General features: G+C 41.8%; 2 protein-coding genes across 6 annotated transcripts in view; one reads left to right on the top strand and one right to left on the bottom strand.

The window, feature by feature from the left end:
- Positions 1–18650, bottom strand: part of SLC22A15 (solute carrier family 22 member 15) — a 119936-nt gene extending 101286 nt beyond the window's left edge. For all 5 annotated transcript variants that reach the window (XM_024764842.1, XM_024764844.1, XM_024764846.1 and 2 more), the window contains exons 1-2: positions 18587–18650; positions 5824–6036 (exon numbers count right to left, since the gene is read on the bottom strand). In XM_024764842.1, the coding sequence (XP_024620610.1) occupies positions 5824–6036; positions 18587–18637 (264 nt within the window). In that variant the 5' untranslated portion in view covers positions 18638–18650. The remainder of the gene's footprint in view (positions 1–5823; positions 6037–18586) is intronic.
- Positions 14546–17757, top strand: LOC112413069 (KH domain-containing, RNA-binding, signal transduction-associated protein 3-like). Its single transcript, XM_024764925.1, is given in 3 exon segments — positions 14546–14592; positions 16858–17021; positions 17057–17757. Coding segments are annotated over 3 exon segments (912 nt in total).
- Positions 18651–18656: the final 6 nt, after the last annotated feature.

Genomic DNA, 18656 nt, shown 5'->3' with positions numbered 1-18656 from the left:
CACCACAAGTGTCAGTGGAGACCACTTGGGGAGACTGGATTTCACTGCCTGGTAGTAATAAAACACCCTTCCCTTCTTCCTGTGCCAGAGCAGTGTCATAGAAAGCCACCTAAAATAGAAGGCTTAAGTAAGACACAGCATCTCTTAGCCTAATCCACCAAACTTCAGGTTTCAAACAAAATTAATCTGTCATACCAAGAATTAGAAGAATCTCAAAGTAGAATGCAAAAAGACAACCACTGAGATGATAGAGATTATAGAAATAACTGACAAAGATCTTAGAGCTGCCATCATAAGCACTTGTAAACATGCTTGAAATAGATGACAAAATAAAAAGACTCAACGAAGATAAAGTCTCAGCAAAGAAAGAGGATATATAAAAAAAACAAAATAGAAAATTTTAAACTAAAAGATACAATGAATGGATTCAGCAGCAGAATAGAGGAAAGAATCAGTAAACTTGAAAATACAACAACAGGAAATACCCAATCTGAAAACAAAGATAAAACAGACTGAAAAAAAAAAAATGAACAAACCTTCAGGGATCTGTGGGGCTGGAACAAAAGAATTAACATTTTTGTCACTGGAGTTCTAGAGGGAAAGGAGAAAGAGGGAAGTACTAAAAAAAAGTACATGAACAAATAACAGCTGAGTATCTCCCAATTTAAGAGATATAAACCTGAAGATCCAAGAAGCTCAGAAAACTCCAAGTAAGATAAACATGAAGAAATCCATACCAAGAAACATCACAATCTAACTTTTAAAAACTAAAGACTGAAAAATCCTTAAAAGTAGCAAGAGAGAAATGACACCTTCCCTATAGGGGAAAAAAAAATTCAAATACCATATTTTTCATCACAAATCATAAAGGCCAGAAGGAAGTAGCACAGGAGTTTTTAAATGCTGAAAGAAAAGAACTGTCAACCAAGAATTTTATAACTAGTGAAAACAAGAGATGAAGGGGAAACCAGGATATTCTCAGATAAAGGTAAACTAAAAGAATTTGTCACCATCAGAACTACCCTAAAACAATGGCTAATGAAAGTTCTCTAAAAAGAAAGAAAACATAAAAGAAGTGACTTTGGAATATCAGGAAGGAAGAAAGAACAATGTAAATACTACAGACTTTCCTTCTCCTCTTGAGTTTTCTAAATTATGCTTGATCGTTCAATGAAACAGAATGTTGGTTCTTTAAAAAGAACCGTAAAATTGACAAAACTCTACCAGGACAGATGAGTAACTAAATACGAAAGGACACAAATCACCAATATCAGGTAATAAAAGGGGATATCATTTCAGACTCTGCAGACGTCAAAAGGATAATAAAGTAATACAATGAACGACGCTACACACATAAATTTGAAAACTTCGATGAAACGGACCAATTCTCTGAAAATCACAAACTGCCCCAACTCACAACACAATAGAGCTCATTTAAATAGTCTTATAACTTTTGAGGAAAGTGAATTCATAATTTTAAAACCTCCAAAAAAGAAAACTAAAGACCCAGATGATTTTATTGGAGAATTCTCCCAAATGTTTAAAGGACTAACACCAATTCTATATGAAAAGCCAAAGGAACTAAAACAATCTTGAAAAGGAATAAAGTGAGAGGAACCAATCTACCTGTACATAAGACTTATTGTATAACTAAAGTAATATAATTAAACCTAGATGAGTCTGTAGAGAATTATGCTAAGTGAAAAAAAAAGCGCTGATCCCAAAAGGCTACATGTATGATTCCATTTTTATAATATTCTTGAAATGATGAAATTAAAGTATAGGAGAAAAGATTAGTGGTTACCAGGGAAATTAGACAGTGCTGGGGAGGGAGGAAAGTGGGTGTGGCTATATATAAATATATATGGTAACAGATCCTTGTGGTGATAGAAATGTTCTGTGTCTTAGCCGTATCAATGTCGTTATCCTGGCTGTGATAGTATATTATGATTTTACAAGCTGCTACCATTGGGAAAAACTGGGCAAAGCATTCACAGAATTTATCTGCATTATTTCTTGCAACTGCATGTAAATCTACAATTATCCCAAAATAAAAACTTTAATTAAAAAAAAAGGAGACAAGAGCCAGCTTGAAGAGGTCCCCACTGGTAAATTGGGGATAATTTGAGCACCAAAATAATTAAAAGCTGTAATAAATTATAAATAATTGAAAAGACTAGGAATCCACTAGTACATACTAATGACAGAGAGATAGAGAGATGGAGAGAGAGAGAGAGAGAGAGAGAGAAAAGAAGAGGGAGATGAAGAGGAAGAGATAGAGACAGACAAGCAGACAGATGGACAAGGAAGAAGAAAGGGCTGTTGCTTACAGCAAAATCTAAAAAGACAACAAAAAATGAACCCAAGCTCTGACATATAAAGAACAGACTGTAGCTGCCAGAGGCAAGAGGTGAGGGAGTAGCTGAAATGAGTGAAGGGGGTCAAAAGGTACAGACTTCCAGTTATAAAATAAATAAGTCACAGGGATGTTATATACAGCAGGGTGACCACAGTTAATGCTGTATTGCACATGTAAAAGTTCCAAAGAGAATAGATCTTAAAAGTTCTCATCAGAAGGAAAAAAAAATTTGTAACCACGTATGGTGAGGAGTGTTAACTAGACTTGTTATGGTGATTTTTTCACAGTGATAGAAATAGCAAATCATTATGTTGTACAACTGAAACTACTATAATGTTATATGTCAATTATACCTAAATTAAAATTAAAAAGCCCAACTGGCAAATGTAGAGGAAGCACTAGAGTTAAGAATTCATCATTTTGTAACCATCATAGTCTAGCTTGGTTTATGAAAAAATCATCAAAGGATGCTAAATTGGAGGGAGGGGTTTCTGATAAGGAATAGTAATTTAGCATAATCTTAAAGTGACTCGACTCCACATAGATTAGTTATTTCTTGAAATGAAAAGAAAAAAAAAACTGTACAGGGGAGAAATCAGGCAATACCTGGATGGTCAAATTAACATCACCCAAAAAGGGCAGATGAATATTGTGTGTCTCCCGTGTGATCCTCCAAGGACACATTACTTGTGTACTAGTCTGACTGTGGATGCATAACCTGAATGAGGAATCATCAGACCCAAAATGGAGAACACTGTTATTTTTAAAAAGGGAGAGATTATACATTCTTCAAAAGTATAATATCATAAAAGAAACAGAAAGGCTGAAGGTGAAAAGATACTAAAAAGCCATGACAACTATATGCAATGTGTGATCCTAAACTGAATTCAACGCAAGAGGGGAAAACCACCGCTATCAAGGACATTACTGGGTCAAGTGGCAAAACTGGGTGTGGATAGTAGATCTGATAAAACTGCAGCATCGATGTTAAATTTCTTGAAGTTGATAATTGTGCTGTGTTTATGTAAGAGAATGTTCTTATTTTTAGGAAATACACACTGGAGTATTTGGGTATAAAAGAACAGCAGTATGTGCAACTTTCAAATGGCTTTAAAAAGTTGAGGACAGTAACACCAGTGAGGAAAAATACTACCAACAGATGAAACTAAAGGATATAAGGGTATTCTTCGAACTATTCTTGAAATTTCTGTCAGTTTGAAATTATTTCCAAATAAAATAACTTTTAAAGTTCTTTGGCTTTTGTTAACCTATCAGAAAGAACTAAGAGGGCTTCCCTGGTGGCGCAGTGGTTGAGAGTCTGCCTACCGATGCAGGTGACACGGGTTCGTGCCCTGGTCCAGGAGGATCCCACATGCTGTGAAGCGGCTGGGCCCGTGAGCCATGGCCACTGAGCCTGTGCGTCTGGAGCCTGTGCTCTGCAACGGGAGAGGTCACAGCAGTGGGAGGCCCGCGTACCGCAAAAAAAAAAAAAGAACTAAGAGATGTGCATACCAATTTAGATGGGATAGGTCCCTAAAAAGTACAATAATAAGAGCATAGGCTTCTGAGTTAAGACAAATTTGGGTTCAAATCCTAGCTCTGCCCTTATTAGCTGACCTCAAGAAGTCTCAATTTCTTCATCTATAAAATGCAGAAAATAATGCTTACCTCATAAAATTATTTTGAGGATTAAATGAAATAAGGGCTGTAAAATATTACAATGTCTGGCATATAGTCATCATTCCACAATGCTATTTATTATTTTTATAGCTGAGTAGTGGTGATACTTGTGATGGTAGTTATTGTGGTGGTGGCCAGAAAGCCATGGAAATACAAAGACGACCAAAATATGGTTCCTGACCTCAAAGGACTTAAAAAAATAGAGCTGAACCACAAACTACAGTGTGTCACATAAGTGCAAACAAACTGTTGCTGGAGCAGAAACAAAAGTGTATTTACTTCTTCTGGGGAGTGGGTCAGGAAAGACTTCTCAGGGAAGGTAATGGTCAAGTGAGCAGCAGAGGGTAGGTTAGGATTTCACCAGGCAGAGGCGAGGGTGTGTTTGGGGCCATCCTGACGCAGGTAACAGGTATGGGCTGAGGGCTCAGGGCACATGTGGGAAGCAGGGGAGGCAGAGAGAAGTGTAGAATGGGGCTGGAAAGTACACCCAGGACCAAGCTGGGGAGCTTGAAGGGCTTTGAATGTAACATGTAGGGTTTCACTGTTTTCTGGGTGTGGTGGGAGAACCACTGGAGGTTTTTGGGTGAGGGATGACAGGACTGGATCGTTGTCATGAAGATGCCACTGGGCTAGGGTGTCAGTGTGCAAATGGATAGCTTGTGGAGAGCAGGCAAAGGACACACAGTATTTCAACACTTTAACAACCAGGACCTGTGCTTTCCAGCTGTGCTTGGGCCCTGCACCTCTTATCCCAGGGTTTCTCTTAACCAGACTATCTATCCTCAGCTTATATAACTCAGGCGGGCCCAGATGGTGCTCTCCTTACCAGAACCTTCTTGGCCAGGAAAGTCCCCTTGAAGGTAAGGCTTTCTGCCCACACTGGGCAGTACCATTTGTATTTTATTTTGTACAGTCAAGGTGCCCCATGCAGTCTACACACAGGACTGGACTTAAACATCAACTGTGGATGTTATAGATGAGCCATTACATTTCCCTCTCTTTACTTTGTTAATTTTGGGGGATATAAGAAAAAGACATGGGGACTTCCCTGGTGGCCAGTGGTTAAGAATCCGCCTGCTAATGCAGGGGACATGGGTTCAAGCCCTGGTCTGGGAAGATCCCACACACCACGGAGCAGCTAAGCCCGTGCGCCACAACTACTGAGCCTGCAATCTAGAGCCCGTGAGCCACAACTACTGAGCTTGCATGCCACAACTACTGAAGCCCGCACACCTAGAACCCGTGATCCACAGAAAGAGAAGCCACCACAATGAAGAGTAGCCCCCGCTTGCGGCAACTAGAGAAAGCCCGCATGCAGCAACGAAAACCCAACGCAGCCAAAAATTAATGGATAAATACATTAATTTTAAAAAAAAGAAAAAGAAAAAGACATGTGGCTCACGGGCCCAGCCGTTCCGCGGCATGTGGGATCCTCCCGGACCGGGGCACGAACCCGTGTCCCCTGTATCGGCAGGCGGACTCTCAACCACTGCGCCACCAGGGAAGCCCTAATTCACTTTTTAAAAGGATACTCTAATCAAAACGGGGCTCTTCTGGAGTTTATGTCTTACTTCATCTGTAACTAGTTTGGTAGGACTCATGCTTCTCCCATTTGCAGTAAGAAGGAAGGACAATGTATTTCCCTAGGATATTCTCCTTTAACTCTCAAATTTACTAGAAAGTGATTGGAAGGTGAGCTGAGATTTAAATCAACAAGACCAAACAATGGCTCCAGGGGGCTCATTCAGCGGTCAGAAGGGCCTGTCCCCTGCTCCTGCCATTACCTCGGAGGCGATGGAGGTGAAACTGCTGCTGAAGTGCACGTGCTTGTGCATCTCGCTGCCGTTGGCCGTCAGGAGCCAGGCCCCAAGCGCCTGGTCCTCACCAGCCGACTGGTTGCTGTGGCTCTGGTTCGGCAGGAGCTCCGCCAGGTCCCAGTGGTATGACGGTGTGGCCCCGACCAGTGCAATGAGGATGGCCTCCGTGGCCACGTAGAGCTGAAAAGAGGAAACACAATTAGTAAGCTCACAAACCTTTAAAGAGCAGGTCTCGCTTTTATGTCTGTAGGAGCTACAGAAACGAGACGCTTCAGAAACAAAGGAAAAAAACAGAAGGAAGCTTCCTGATCTACTACTAACAGGGCCATCAGCAATCCCATCTGTAAAGCACCTTCTACTTCCTCCGAGGGTTTTCTTCTACATTTGAGATACATCTGATGCTGAGGACACAGCACATAAATGGTTCCGCAGTGGCAGGGAGTTGGGGAGGGGGTGATATTACTGGCTCTGATTTAGAAGACTAACATTCCAGCTCTTTTCTCCTGACCACTACACCTCAGTTCAGATAAGCAGTCACCAGGGCCCAGGAGTATCTTGGTCTTAAATTCACGATCTAAACAAGAAAACATGTTGTGGCACAGTTAAATGTTTCCAAAAAAGTATGTGTTTGTATACACACACATACATACACATGCACATACACAGGGAGGACAGATGCTCTATTAAATCAGGGAAGCATGATATGCACTTGAGTAGGTACTAAAGTATAGTATACAACTTATAAGATGTAAAAAATTCAAAACCCCAGGGGTAGGTACCCACTTTATAACCTTTAGCTGTAGTAATCACTGTTTAGTCTAAACATAGTTTCCCCCTAAAGAAAAAATTATTTCATTCATTCATTCAAGGAATATTTATTGAGCACATACGACATTTGTCACTGACTGTTTTGGGCTTTCTGGCAATTCACAATTGGGTTTACAAGGTGTTGAGCCCTGTACAGCGTTTTAATGCTATAGATCCATTTATATAACTGTCCTTGGATGATTGTTTCAAGCTTAAAATTTATTAGGAAAACACAGAAATAGTCTGTTCCATAGTGAGACAATCTTATTTGAAGCAATTGCTATTCAAAAAAATTTTTCTAATTAAAAAAAATTATCACTATTAACTTAGAACTTAATGTCTTAAAATAGCTTTAAACAGAGTAAGTGTTTAAAAAACACAAAGCATGTGATTTCGGTATGGCATGTGGTAACACTCCCACTGGATGGACGAGTTGACTGCTACATGAAAGGATGGAGAGACCTGCCCACAGCATTATCTCCACTGTCAGGGAACTCCCAGCTCCTTCCACACCCTTCTGGAGGGGCATGTTCAGCTGTTGAGGGGATAAGCTAAAGCACCAAAAGAAGAGTAACTTATCACAAGTAGATGATGGAATTACTGACAAGGAAAGAGAAAAGAAGTCATGACATTGTGTGTGTCATAACAGAGCTAATGTAAAACCCAAGATGTGATTTTTCCCCTCTCTGCCAAGGCTGCAAGGCTGTAAGGCAGCCCCAATCTATTGTGAGTCGGATGACTGTGGGCCTCTGGAGATGCACAAAGCTGCCACAGGTCAGTCTGCGTGTGTGATTTACTGCAAAACGCAAAGGAAAACACGTTTCTCGGTTTATATTGCTTCCTGGCCCCTATTTGCATACTATTAAGGAAGTTTTCAGGACAGGAGGCAATCAGCTTACAAAAATGGAAACCTTAATAATTACAAGAAGAGGTAGATTACACATTTAGCTATAATTACAAAGCCACTTGCACCCATTTTAGTAACTGCCCTTCCTGATTACAATCTGCTGAAATTTAATTCATGGGTAAAGAAAGGAAAAAAAAAAAATGGGGAAAAGGGAACTCAGGAGATGATGCAAAACACATGTTCCAGTAAACGCACAGCCTTCAATCTGGCAAACCTAACTAGTTATATTTTTTTCTCTAAGCGTGCTCTTTTCTGCTTTTGTTCGTACCATTCACTTCACCTAGAAAGCACTTTCTTCTGCTGTGAATGTCTGAACCTTTCCCATCCTCCAAGATGTAACTCAGATGCCCCCTCCTCCTTGCCACCTCCTACCACCTTGCCTTCCCTCCAACCCCTCCAGAAGCCCTCTCCTGCTTCTGCTCACCTCCAGAAGTTCCATTTAGACCTTTCTTAGAACCCATATCATTTTCTTCACTGCACTATATGTATCTGCTTGTCTTATTTTTTCTATTGAAATCTACCCTCTCTGAGGGCAGGATCTGTGTCTGATTCACCTTTAGGCTCCCCAAGCAAATAACTCAGGGCCTAGATAGATGATATCACACATTCAACAAGTCCATGGATGAATGAATGACCATAACAGAATACTAATAATAACAGCAAACACTTCTCTAATGCTAACTATATGCCAGGTACCATTCTAAGTGCTTGGTGAAAATATGTTAATGCATCTTATTTTTATCTGTATTATTCTAGAATAAGCAATGTTCTGTGTAAAACAGGAAATGCTCCAAAGGGTCCTCTAATCTGAGGTGTATTTCATTGTGGAGGCTACCATTCTTGGAAGAAACTACAATGTGCAGAAAAAAAGTTAAAAAACTTAGAGGTGGTGCTGATATATACCCTTATTTATAACGCAGGGAGCAGTGAAACCTAGCTAATCAGTATTATCCTTAGCAATCGGTAGGTTGAATAAGCACTTCCCTCCTTTCTCACTTTCTCTGCTCTCTTCCTACCCCTCACAATGTTTCCATTACCCACCCCATGTGAGCACACACACACACACACACACACACACACACAGGGACCTCACAGAATACACAGGGCCATGGCTTTGTGTCACCAGAGGGGTCGGAAACATGCAGCTCTTCCTTGCTGTGCCAGCCTCCATAACATGGTGTCAGCCTTTCTGTCTGACACAAATGGCCATGCCTGGTTTTGCTAAAGGTAAAAGAGAGAGTAGGCAGGCATCTATAATACATGCTAACTATGAAAGGTGAAAGGGACATCATGAGGATTAGGTAAAAGAGGAGATGCTTAAACTCTGCATACAGATTACTGTTAGGTACTTTACACCAGAGCCACATACATGGGTCACATGGTCCTATGAAGTCAAAGATGGTTTAGCCCTTAGCTAGTCAAGGGGATGCACCACCTATACAAGGCATATGGAGCGGTTTTCCTCGGTTTGCCTTCTTCGTCTGCGACAACGTCACAGAGCTCTCATCTTGCTTCTTCCCCCAGAGTACAAACACTCTCCCTCTCTTCCCTCTGCTGTGACTCTGCGCACACATTCACTCCGTAGCCTTGTCTAGAGAACTGCACCCATCAGCAGATGGCTCTTAAAGCCACAATGAGAAACCACCATCCATGCTCCTTCGGGGTGGGACCAACAACATCTCAAATAAATCATTATCTTCTCTACTGCTACCTCCAGGGAAGGAGAACGAGTGCCACAGATGGCGGGACTGTTTTTTCCCCTTCAATGTAATTATAATTAGAAAAGTGACTAAGATGCACTGGGGGATTGAAATCTTTAAAGTTTCAAAAGTGAATGCTTTAAAAGTAATTTTACACTAACAGCATTATAAGCCTTTGTAATACTCAGGAAACCAAAAATGTCTCCCATAAATTATCTCATCACAATATCTTGTGCTGTGAAGTCATGGTAAATATGATGTTTATGTTGTAAGTGGGAAAGATGAGCCACAGAGCGATTAAGTGAATCATTCAAGGGAACGTAAAACACTAATGGCAAAGCCAGGATGAGACTGGGAGCCACCTAACTTTGGGGCCAGAGCTTTTTTCAGAGAAAAAGTTGGGGGGAGGGATCAAAGATGATTTCATTGTTGTCATCACTCAGTTATCTAATTGACTCAATCAAAAGCATTACATGAGTATGACCACATCACGAAGGCAGCACCCAATGTCCAGGGCCCAGCACAAAGTGGGTATTCAATAAGTATCTGTGGAGTGACTTACTGATAGTATTTCTTGTGTTTAAAAAATTTAATTACGCCCTGAATAACAGATGCCTATAAGTCCCATTTCTTCCCTGACTCTGATTTATCCACATGACGCCACCAGATCAGCCTCCCTGAGACATTCTTCATGAAACTCTTCTGGTCAAAACATACTAATGGATAAATGATACCTGTCCTAGCACCCAGATATCTACCACATGACCCGATGGCTACCTCATCTGCATCCAGGCTTTCTGTACTAGCCTGTTCAGTTCCCCAAACAGGACTTTTCATTGTGTGCTGTGAAAAGCATATGGGATCTGTACACTTGAGTCTGAATCCCAGCTCTAGTAAACTTCCAGCAAATCAAAACCTTTCTAAACTTCATGTTTTCTTCCAGTAAGACTGGACACTGGCAGTACATCTTTACCTAGTTCATTCATATCTAACTAACCTAATCTGAAGGTCAAAGGGATATTTCTTTAGCCAACGTCACACAGTAAATCGCATAGCACCATCCAAATAGCATCTATCAGCGCCTCCCAATTTTAACGTGCAGAGTGTGACTCTGCAGGCCGGGATGAGACCTGAGATCCTGCTTTTCTAACAAGCTCTGGTGAGGTCAAGGCTGATGGTCTGGGCCACACTTCGTGTAACGAGGGTCTAGGTTATTCCCTCTTCTATACTTTCTCCAATGTTATGTTTCTCCACCTGAAACGGCCTACCCACTTCTCTCTTAACCCAAGCTTCAAAGTTCAGCTCAAGCTCAACCCTCTTTCTGAAGTTTCAACAAACCACTCTAGACCATGCTGATGTCTCTTTCTTAATGTCTAAAGCATTCAGTGGCTGTATTATTTACTGGGGAAATATTACTTTGTACCATTATTTAACAGTATAGATATAACTTTTTCTCTTCTAATGATTTGCCATCTCCTGAAGAAAAGAAAACCCTAATTTCTACTTCTATATCCTTTCAAGAAACCCAACACACTACTGTGTACATAACAGGCTATAATATATTTGGTTAACTAACTCCTTGCATAAGGGTGTGGCAAAGAAAATGATGATGGATTAAAAACCAGTAATTATGGGACCTAATCTTGGTTCCAACCACTAATTAAGACCTTGGACACATTATTTGACCTGCATCAGTTTCCCTCTCAATCTCCCAAATAAAATGGGAATGCCACCACCTGACCACCTTCTTTCTGTTATTTCAGTTTAATTTTTTAAAAATTTTAGTGAGTGCCAACACTTTGCAACACAGTGTATTCTGAGCCTCAGGTGATAACAATGATGGGTAAGAAACAGTTGTTTCCTTCTTAGGCACATACATTCAAGTGAGGACAATATGTCCAGAGCTATAAATACAAGGCAGATTTGGACAAATGCTCTATTAGCCAGAGTAGAAATGAAGTTAATGAGACAACAAAGAAAGCAGATGTGAATTCCAACTTGGGGAATAAGGAAAAGGTTGCCAATGTGACACCTGAGCTAGGCAGTGAAAGACTGCTAGGGGTTTAATCAAAACAAAAATCAAGGAAGGAATTCTTAGGCCAAAGAAAGAGTCTGATCAGAGTCATGAGAGTAAAGAACCTATTTTTAGTGTTCTTTGAAGAAGTATTACTGGACAGGCTCAGCTTTTCCCAAACTTCAGTCATGTGAGTACCCCCTGCAAGAGTGTTACGTGCCCATTTGTTTTCTATTATTTACTTAATGGCCTGCTTTTAAATGGACTCAAAATTTTTAACTTGTAAATTTACAGAGAAATAAAATTGTATATCAATACAAATATACCCAGCCAGATGGAACTATAAAAATACAATGTTCTGGGGCTTCCCTGGTGGCTCACTGGTTAGGAATCTGCCTGTCAATGCAGGGTACATGGGTTCGAGCCCTGGTCCGGTAAGATCCCACATGCTGCGGAGCAACTAAGCCCGTGAGCCACAGCTACTGAGCCTGCGCTCTAGAGCCTGTGAGCCACAACTACTGAGCCCATGCGCCACAACTACTGAAGCCCACGCTCGCCTGGAGCCCGTGCTCTGCAACAAGAAAATCCACCGCAATGAGAAGCCCGCGCACCACAAGGAAGAGTAGCCCCGGGTCACCGCAAATAGAGAAAGCCCGCACGCATCAATGAAGATCCAATGCAGCCAAAAATAAATTAATTAAATAAATAAAAATTTAAAAAATACAATGTTCTTCTACAGTACTAAGTGTTAGCTGGCACATTTTTATTTAAGGTGGGGCACAAGAGAGATTTTCGGGCAGGTTTTGGGGCCAGTGATTTTGTGCCTCACATCCACCATCATGTTTCTGCTGCCTCACCTTGTCGCTGCAACACAGCAGCTGGGCCTGCTACTGATCTACACTCCCCGGGATCCTCCTTTGGCTGCTCTGACTCCTGGGCCAAGTGTGTGTTTAGTTCCATGATGAAACAGATGTGCTTCATCAAGGTTGCAGGCAGTGAGAATGACACAGATTCCAGTCAATTCTGATGTGTTCCAGGCTGCCTTCCCTGCAGACTTCAAGCTCCAACAACAGACACAGAGACAACAGCCTTACAGGGACTGCCGAACTAGCTCCCACAATTATATATGGTCAAATCCTCATAACAAATTATTCACTGATTACATATATAATCACGTACGTATATACAGATACAGATACATGTATATATACAAACACATACATCTCCAGCCTAGAAGTTCTGCCTCCTGTTTCTCTGGTTGAACTATGCTGACACAACCTTAAACGAACATGGCAAAAAATCAGCATCTGTTAAACCTAGAAGTAGGTACATGTGTGTCTGTGACATTATTCTATGTATTTCATCTGAAATGTTTAATAACTTTAAAAAGTTTTAAAAGAAAATGAATAGTAAGTACAATAAAAACATAATAATGTTATTCAAGTCTAACTAGGTAATGTTTTCCACCAAAGTCTGAACTTTCCTTAATTCTGGTTCATTCCCTTTGTTAAAACAGAAATATTTGCAAATGTTTTCAGAAATACTAGCACCAAATGAGACATTCTTCTTAGAAAAACAAAAGGATTAAAGAAGAACTGAAAAGGGAATAACCCTCTCACTTTATGAGTTAATGTTATTTAATAACATTTCCATAGACCACCTAAATCTACCATGTGGGCCACTCCTTGGGAGGTCAGAAAATGGAGAAAGATAGAAGATCAGAAATAACTGATAGATAGTAATACGGAATCAAGAACAAAGTGAGAGGATATACCTGGGAAGAGGGTAGAGATGTATCTTCCTCTTGATCTACAAGAATCCGCGTGCCAGTGCGGGGAACACGGATTCGAGCCCTGATCTGGGAAGATCCCACATGCCACAGAGCAACTAAGCCCGTGTGCCATAACTACTGGGCCTGCGCTCTAGAGCCCGCGAGCCACAACTACTGAGGCTGTGTGCTGCAACTGCTGAAGCCTGTGTGCCTAGAGCCCGTGCTCCACAACAAGAGGAGCCACCGCAACGAGAAGCCCGCGCACCACAACGAAGAGTAGCCCCCGCTCACCGCAACTAGAGAAAGCCCATGTGCAGCAACGAAGACCCAACACAGCCAAAAATAAATAATAAATATATAAATTTATTTTTGAAAAAAGAGATTCATCCATGTGGCTGTGTGTGGACCTAGTTTGTTCATTTTAACTGTTATATTCTTTTATGTCAGATTTAATTATCTAGTCCTTTATGTCAGATTTAATTATCTAGTCCTTTTTTGTTAAAGATTTTTTTTTTGATGTGGACCATTTTTAAAGTCTTTATTGAATTTGTTACAATATTGCTTCTGTTTTATGTTTTGGTTTTTTGGCAGAGAGGCACGTGGGATCTTAGCTCCCTGACCAGGGATCAAACCCGCACCCCCTGCATTGGAAGGCAAAGTCTTAACCACCTGACCACCAGGGAAGTCCCCAGTCCCTTTTTGAGAGTCATTTAGGTAGTTACTAATTTTTGTCATTAAAAACAGTGCTGCAAAAAACACCCTATACATATCTGCTTATGCACAAGGGATACTGTCGTACATACACCTAGGAGTCCAATGCTGGTTGTAATTTTACTAGACAGTGCCGAATTGTTCTGTAAATGGGGTACTTTCTACTCATTTTCATCACACTTGTACTGTTAGACTATTTAATGTTTGCTATTCTAATAAGTATGAAATGATATTTCATAGTCATTTTAATATGCCTGTCCCAGATGACCACTGAAGGTAAACATCTTTTCATGTGTTGACTATTATAGTTCCCTCTTCTGCAAAATACCTGTTCAGTCATTCCACTTTCTAAAACACCGTGAAAAGATATTTATTGCGCGGATGATATGAATGCACTGGTAGTTCAAGGATCTGAAAAATAAGGTTGGGTTTATTAAGAGTTTACATAACAATAATGCATTCCGAAATACCAGAGTACTGCATCTCAAGCTGAGATTCACAGCAGTATCACAACTCTGCTGGTGAAACGAATGTTTATTACAGGTTACATGTTCCTGTTGGTTAATGGATGTTTTAAATTCTGTGCAAATTATACCACAGCATATGATTCATGATCCTGAGGAAAACGAAGGAGCCGGAGTCTCTGACTTAGAGCAAAGAAGTAGGATCCATTTCCACTTTATGTCTAAACGGATCAAGAAACAAAGAACTGTATTCAAACCTTCCTCCAAACAGTCTGGCAAATAAGCACACACAGACACAAACACAAAATAGTGATAATGGCGTCAACTTTGAATCACGATTGGAAAATAGAAATGGTAATAAAGTAAATAGAATTATTCATATTTAAATACCACAAATAACTCTTACCCAAAGGAGGGCATGTATATTTGAGTGGGTAAGAATTTTTCTAACTGCAAAATTATAAATCTTATTGCTTGTTCATAGGACAACCAGTTTTACAGAAGGCAATTTTTCTCCTCTAGCTTTCTTCTTAGGTACTGTAAAACCAAGTATCACTATTATCAGGTCACTTGCATCTTATCATGCTGACGAGAAATCTACAAAATCTGCATTTATTCTGTATGTATCTGAAAGTTGACCACTATGGAGATTCCAAAGATTGTGTTTGCAAGGCAGGTGAAGGTAGGTCTCCTAGGCAAAGGAAACGATATTGAGACGTTTGAGGAGCTACCTGATGATATCTATAATCCAAGAAAACAGTTAACCTAAAGACCTTTAGAGTTGGCTTGTAATGTGGTTTTGTCCTCTTAGTTTGAACTTGGATGTGTTTGAAGGGAGTTAATATCATTTAAAAAATAATAATGATCCTAGAAGGAAGAAAACAAAAGAATCTGTACGGTTTCCATCTCTGTCCTTCTAGTTTTGTGTTTCTCAGCTGGAGTTGGTCATCACCAAACCACAGATGCAGGTAAGGCTCCTGCTGAGGCAGCCCCCTCTCCCTGGTGGTCCCTCTCCCTGGCAGTCCCATCTACAATGTGCAGGACTCCCCCTCTCTGGCAGGGCTGCTATACCATTGGTCTGTACACTCACTGGGCACTGGTAGACAAGTGCTTTGGTTTTAAAAAGCAAACATCAAGCTCCTTCCATTCAAGCCAACCAACTCTGAAAAAGGCTTCTTACTTCTTCCTGTTAGAGGAAGCAACCCCCAGAAGAATGATGAAAGCATCGTGTTACAACTGTGTGATGGGACGCTCTAGTACTCACACTCTGCAGGCCAGCTCCCCTAGTCTAAATCATCTCCAACAACAGACTTGATAGAGCAGCCTTTGGGGAACTCCACTCTCATATCCAGGAGAGCTTTGGGGGACCATAGGACCATTTGGATTATGTATCTCAATGGGGTAGTTGAGTCCTCACAAACGGGTAACAGCTGTGAAGAATTCACTTCTGCTTGGACCTGGGCATCTACTCTTTTGGGATCTGCACAGCTACAGGGCACCTCCTCAGCCCACACCTACAAGTAAAGTCAGTCACTCATCCCCAACACTCTAAGAGCTAGTTCTTCTATGGTGAATACTGACCACACATCAGGCAGGGTTCAGTGAACTGTCATGGTCATGGGCTTAGATCTCTTTGGTACCAAACTCTAACCAACTGGGTCAACCATAACAAAAAGTAAATGATGGAAATTTAACAGGTCCTGAACCCAGAACGGTGGTCTTTTTAGTGCCACACTCCACTCAAGACAAACTTATTCAAGGTCAGTGGATACCTGGCTAGGCAGGTGAGAACATAATGATACAGGAGACAGAGTGTAGGTGAGATTACTCAGAGAGGGAGTTATGTTCCTGAAATTCTTGGTCAGAATAGGAAAAGAAGTTTCTCAAAGAGAAAATATCATAAATGAACGTCAGACATCATGATCACAATTCTATTCTCTCTGAATTAAATACTCTTTTGTGATTTAGCACAAATACTTTTTCCCCACAGGAAAGTGCATTTAAAGACAAAACACACTTAAAGGAACCTCAGAATATCACATATTTGTGAACTGAGAACTTGTTTTGCTAGAGAAAGAACTGACTTCATCTGTCAGTGCATCATTTAAATGGTTCTTCTGGCTGGTTATGAAATCAACTGAACTTTCAAACATTTTAATGGAAAAGAGAATCGCTTAGTCAACCCTCACCTCCAACCCTCCCAGTCTTCCTGTTGAACAGTTGATTTATGCAAGGTTTAAGCAACTGGTGGACTGGTGCTTATACCCATGACCACCCTGTCCTTCCCTCAGAATAACTATCATCACATGTTAATTGTAATTATTTAACTGCCTGCCTGCTTCATCCCACCCCCACTAGAATGTAAACTTCACAGGAAAGGGGCTTTGATTTATCTGACATTATAGCCCCTGATAAGCACATAGTAGGCACTCATTAAATATACGCTGAATGAAGGAATAAGTAAAATGGCCGACTGGCATACTAATAAAGGATCTGTGAACAAAATGTCTTTAGAATAAAAGAAGTAATTGACATCAAATGGGCCATATAAGCTGGCAAAGGAGGAGGAACTTGCGTGGTGAAGTGTATTTGTAGTGACCTTGAGCATATGGAAACTACATTTTTAGGCTGGGACAGAAAGTTTTAACTCCTGTAAAACAGTTCCCTAAGTTCAACTTTGTGGGAAAACTTTTGGGGCCACGTGGCAATTCTCTGAAGCGTTCACAAGAAGAAACCTTGACAAAAACGTCCATCCTTGGAAAAGGCTCCATGAGAGGCAAGGCAAAAGAAGAAGAGTTGAGGAAAAGTGGAGAAGCAAAGTACTTTAAGAGTTGAGGAAAAGTGGAGAAGCGAAGTACTTCCACCTCAATGATGATCTCCATGTTCTGATTGAAGTGTTTGCCCCGCCAGCAGAAGCCTATGCCCGCATGGGACATGCTCTGGAGGAAATCAAAAAGTTCCTCATTCCTGAGTATAATGATGAAATCAGGCAAGCACAGCTCCAGGAATTAACATATTTGAATGATGGTCCAGAAAATGCAGATGTACCAGTTGTTACCTTGCGTACAAGAGGGGTACCAACCCCAGCAATAACCAGGGGAAGGGGAGGAGTCACAGCCCAGCCAGTGGGAGTCGGGGTACTGCGAGGGACACCGACTACCAGGGGAGTCCTTTCCACCCGAGGGCCAGTGAGTCGGGGAAGAGGACTTCTCACTCCCCGAGCAAGAGGAGTCCCCCCACCTGGGTACAGACGTCCGCCACCGCCCACAACACGAGAGACCTGTGGAGATTATGACTATGACGATGGATATGGCACCGCTTACGATGAACAGCGTTATGATTCCTATGATAACAGCCACAGCGCCCCAGCCCAAAGTGGTGCTGATTACTATGCTTATGGACATCGATTCGGTGAAGAGACGTATGATTCCTAAGGGCCAGAGGAGTGGACTAACTCAAGACACAAGGCACCCTCAGCGAGGACAGCAACGGGTGTCTACAGAGACCAGCCATACAGCAGATACTGACTGTACTGTCTGATGTGACATAGCCAGTCTCCATCAGTCCTGTATACTGTTCAAAGTAATTGTTTTCTATGAACAATCCCTTTTCAAATAAATCAAAATGCTTAAAATTTGGAGAAAACCAAAAAAGCAGTCTCTGAGAATTCTGTACAATGAAGAAGTGATTCCATTTTACACCACACGTTGTAGATGGCACTATGGACTTTAAAAAGTCTCAACCCAAGGGGACTCTGGGCAGAATGACCCAGCAGAACTTAAACCAGAAAGAAATAAACTCTATGCATTGAAAGCTCCTGGATAGGAAGTCCCCTCAAATCCAGGAAAAGATGGTAAGTAGATACCAGAGCCTTAGGAGGCCCTCTAAATCAGCCCTTCTGTCAGCGGGTGATCAGGGCCCTCCCTCTCTGTGTTCCAGATTCCAAAGTGACAGCGCCACAGGTTAAAAAATTCCCTTCCTATTCACAGCGTATTCCAGGTAACAACTGGATTTTTCATCTCTTACTAACCAGCTCGCTGGCTTAAGTACCCCCCACGCAGTCCTTCCCCACTCGAGGTGAGAGAAGCATGGCGCCTAAGGGACGAGGATCCGAGATTAGGTTGACAGGCCGGCCGGCGACCTTGGCTTTCCGGGGCCCAGGCCAACGCGCGGCGCCTACCCCAGCGCCGCCCTCGCGCGGGGTGAAGGTGGAGGCGGGAGAGGCTCGCCACACCTCGGGGTTTGCAGAGGCTCGGCATCCGGGCCAGGCGCTGGGGAGTGGGGAGAGAGGTACGCCTCTCCCCGGGCGGCCAGGAAGCGGGGACGTGGGAGCCATACGAGCGGCGGGGGACTCACCTGCAGTAACACCGCCAGCAGGAAGCACAGGTACATCTGGTAGATGCCCATCTCGCCCACCGCCTGGAAC

Source organism: Neophocaena asiaeorientalis, unplaced genomic scaffold (assembly GCF_003031525.2).
Source record: "Neophocaena asiaeorientalis asiaeorientalis breed wild unplaced genomic scaffold, Neophocaena_asiaeorientalis_V1.1 scaffold62, whole genome shotgun sequence".
NCBI lineage: Eukaryota > Metazoa > Chordata > Mammalia > Artiodactyla > Phocoenidae > Neophocaena > Neophocaena asiaeorientalis.
This window is presented reverse-complemented; position numbering and strand designations above follow the sequence as displayed.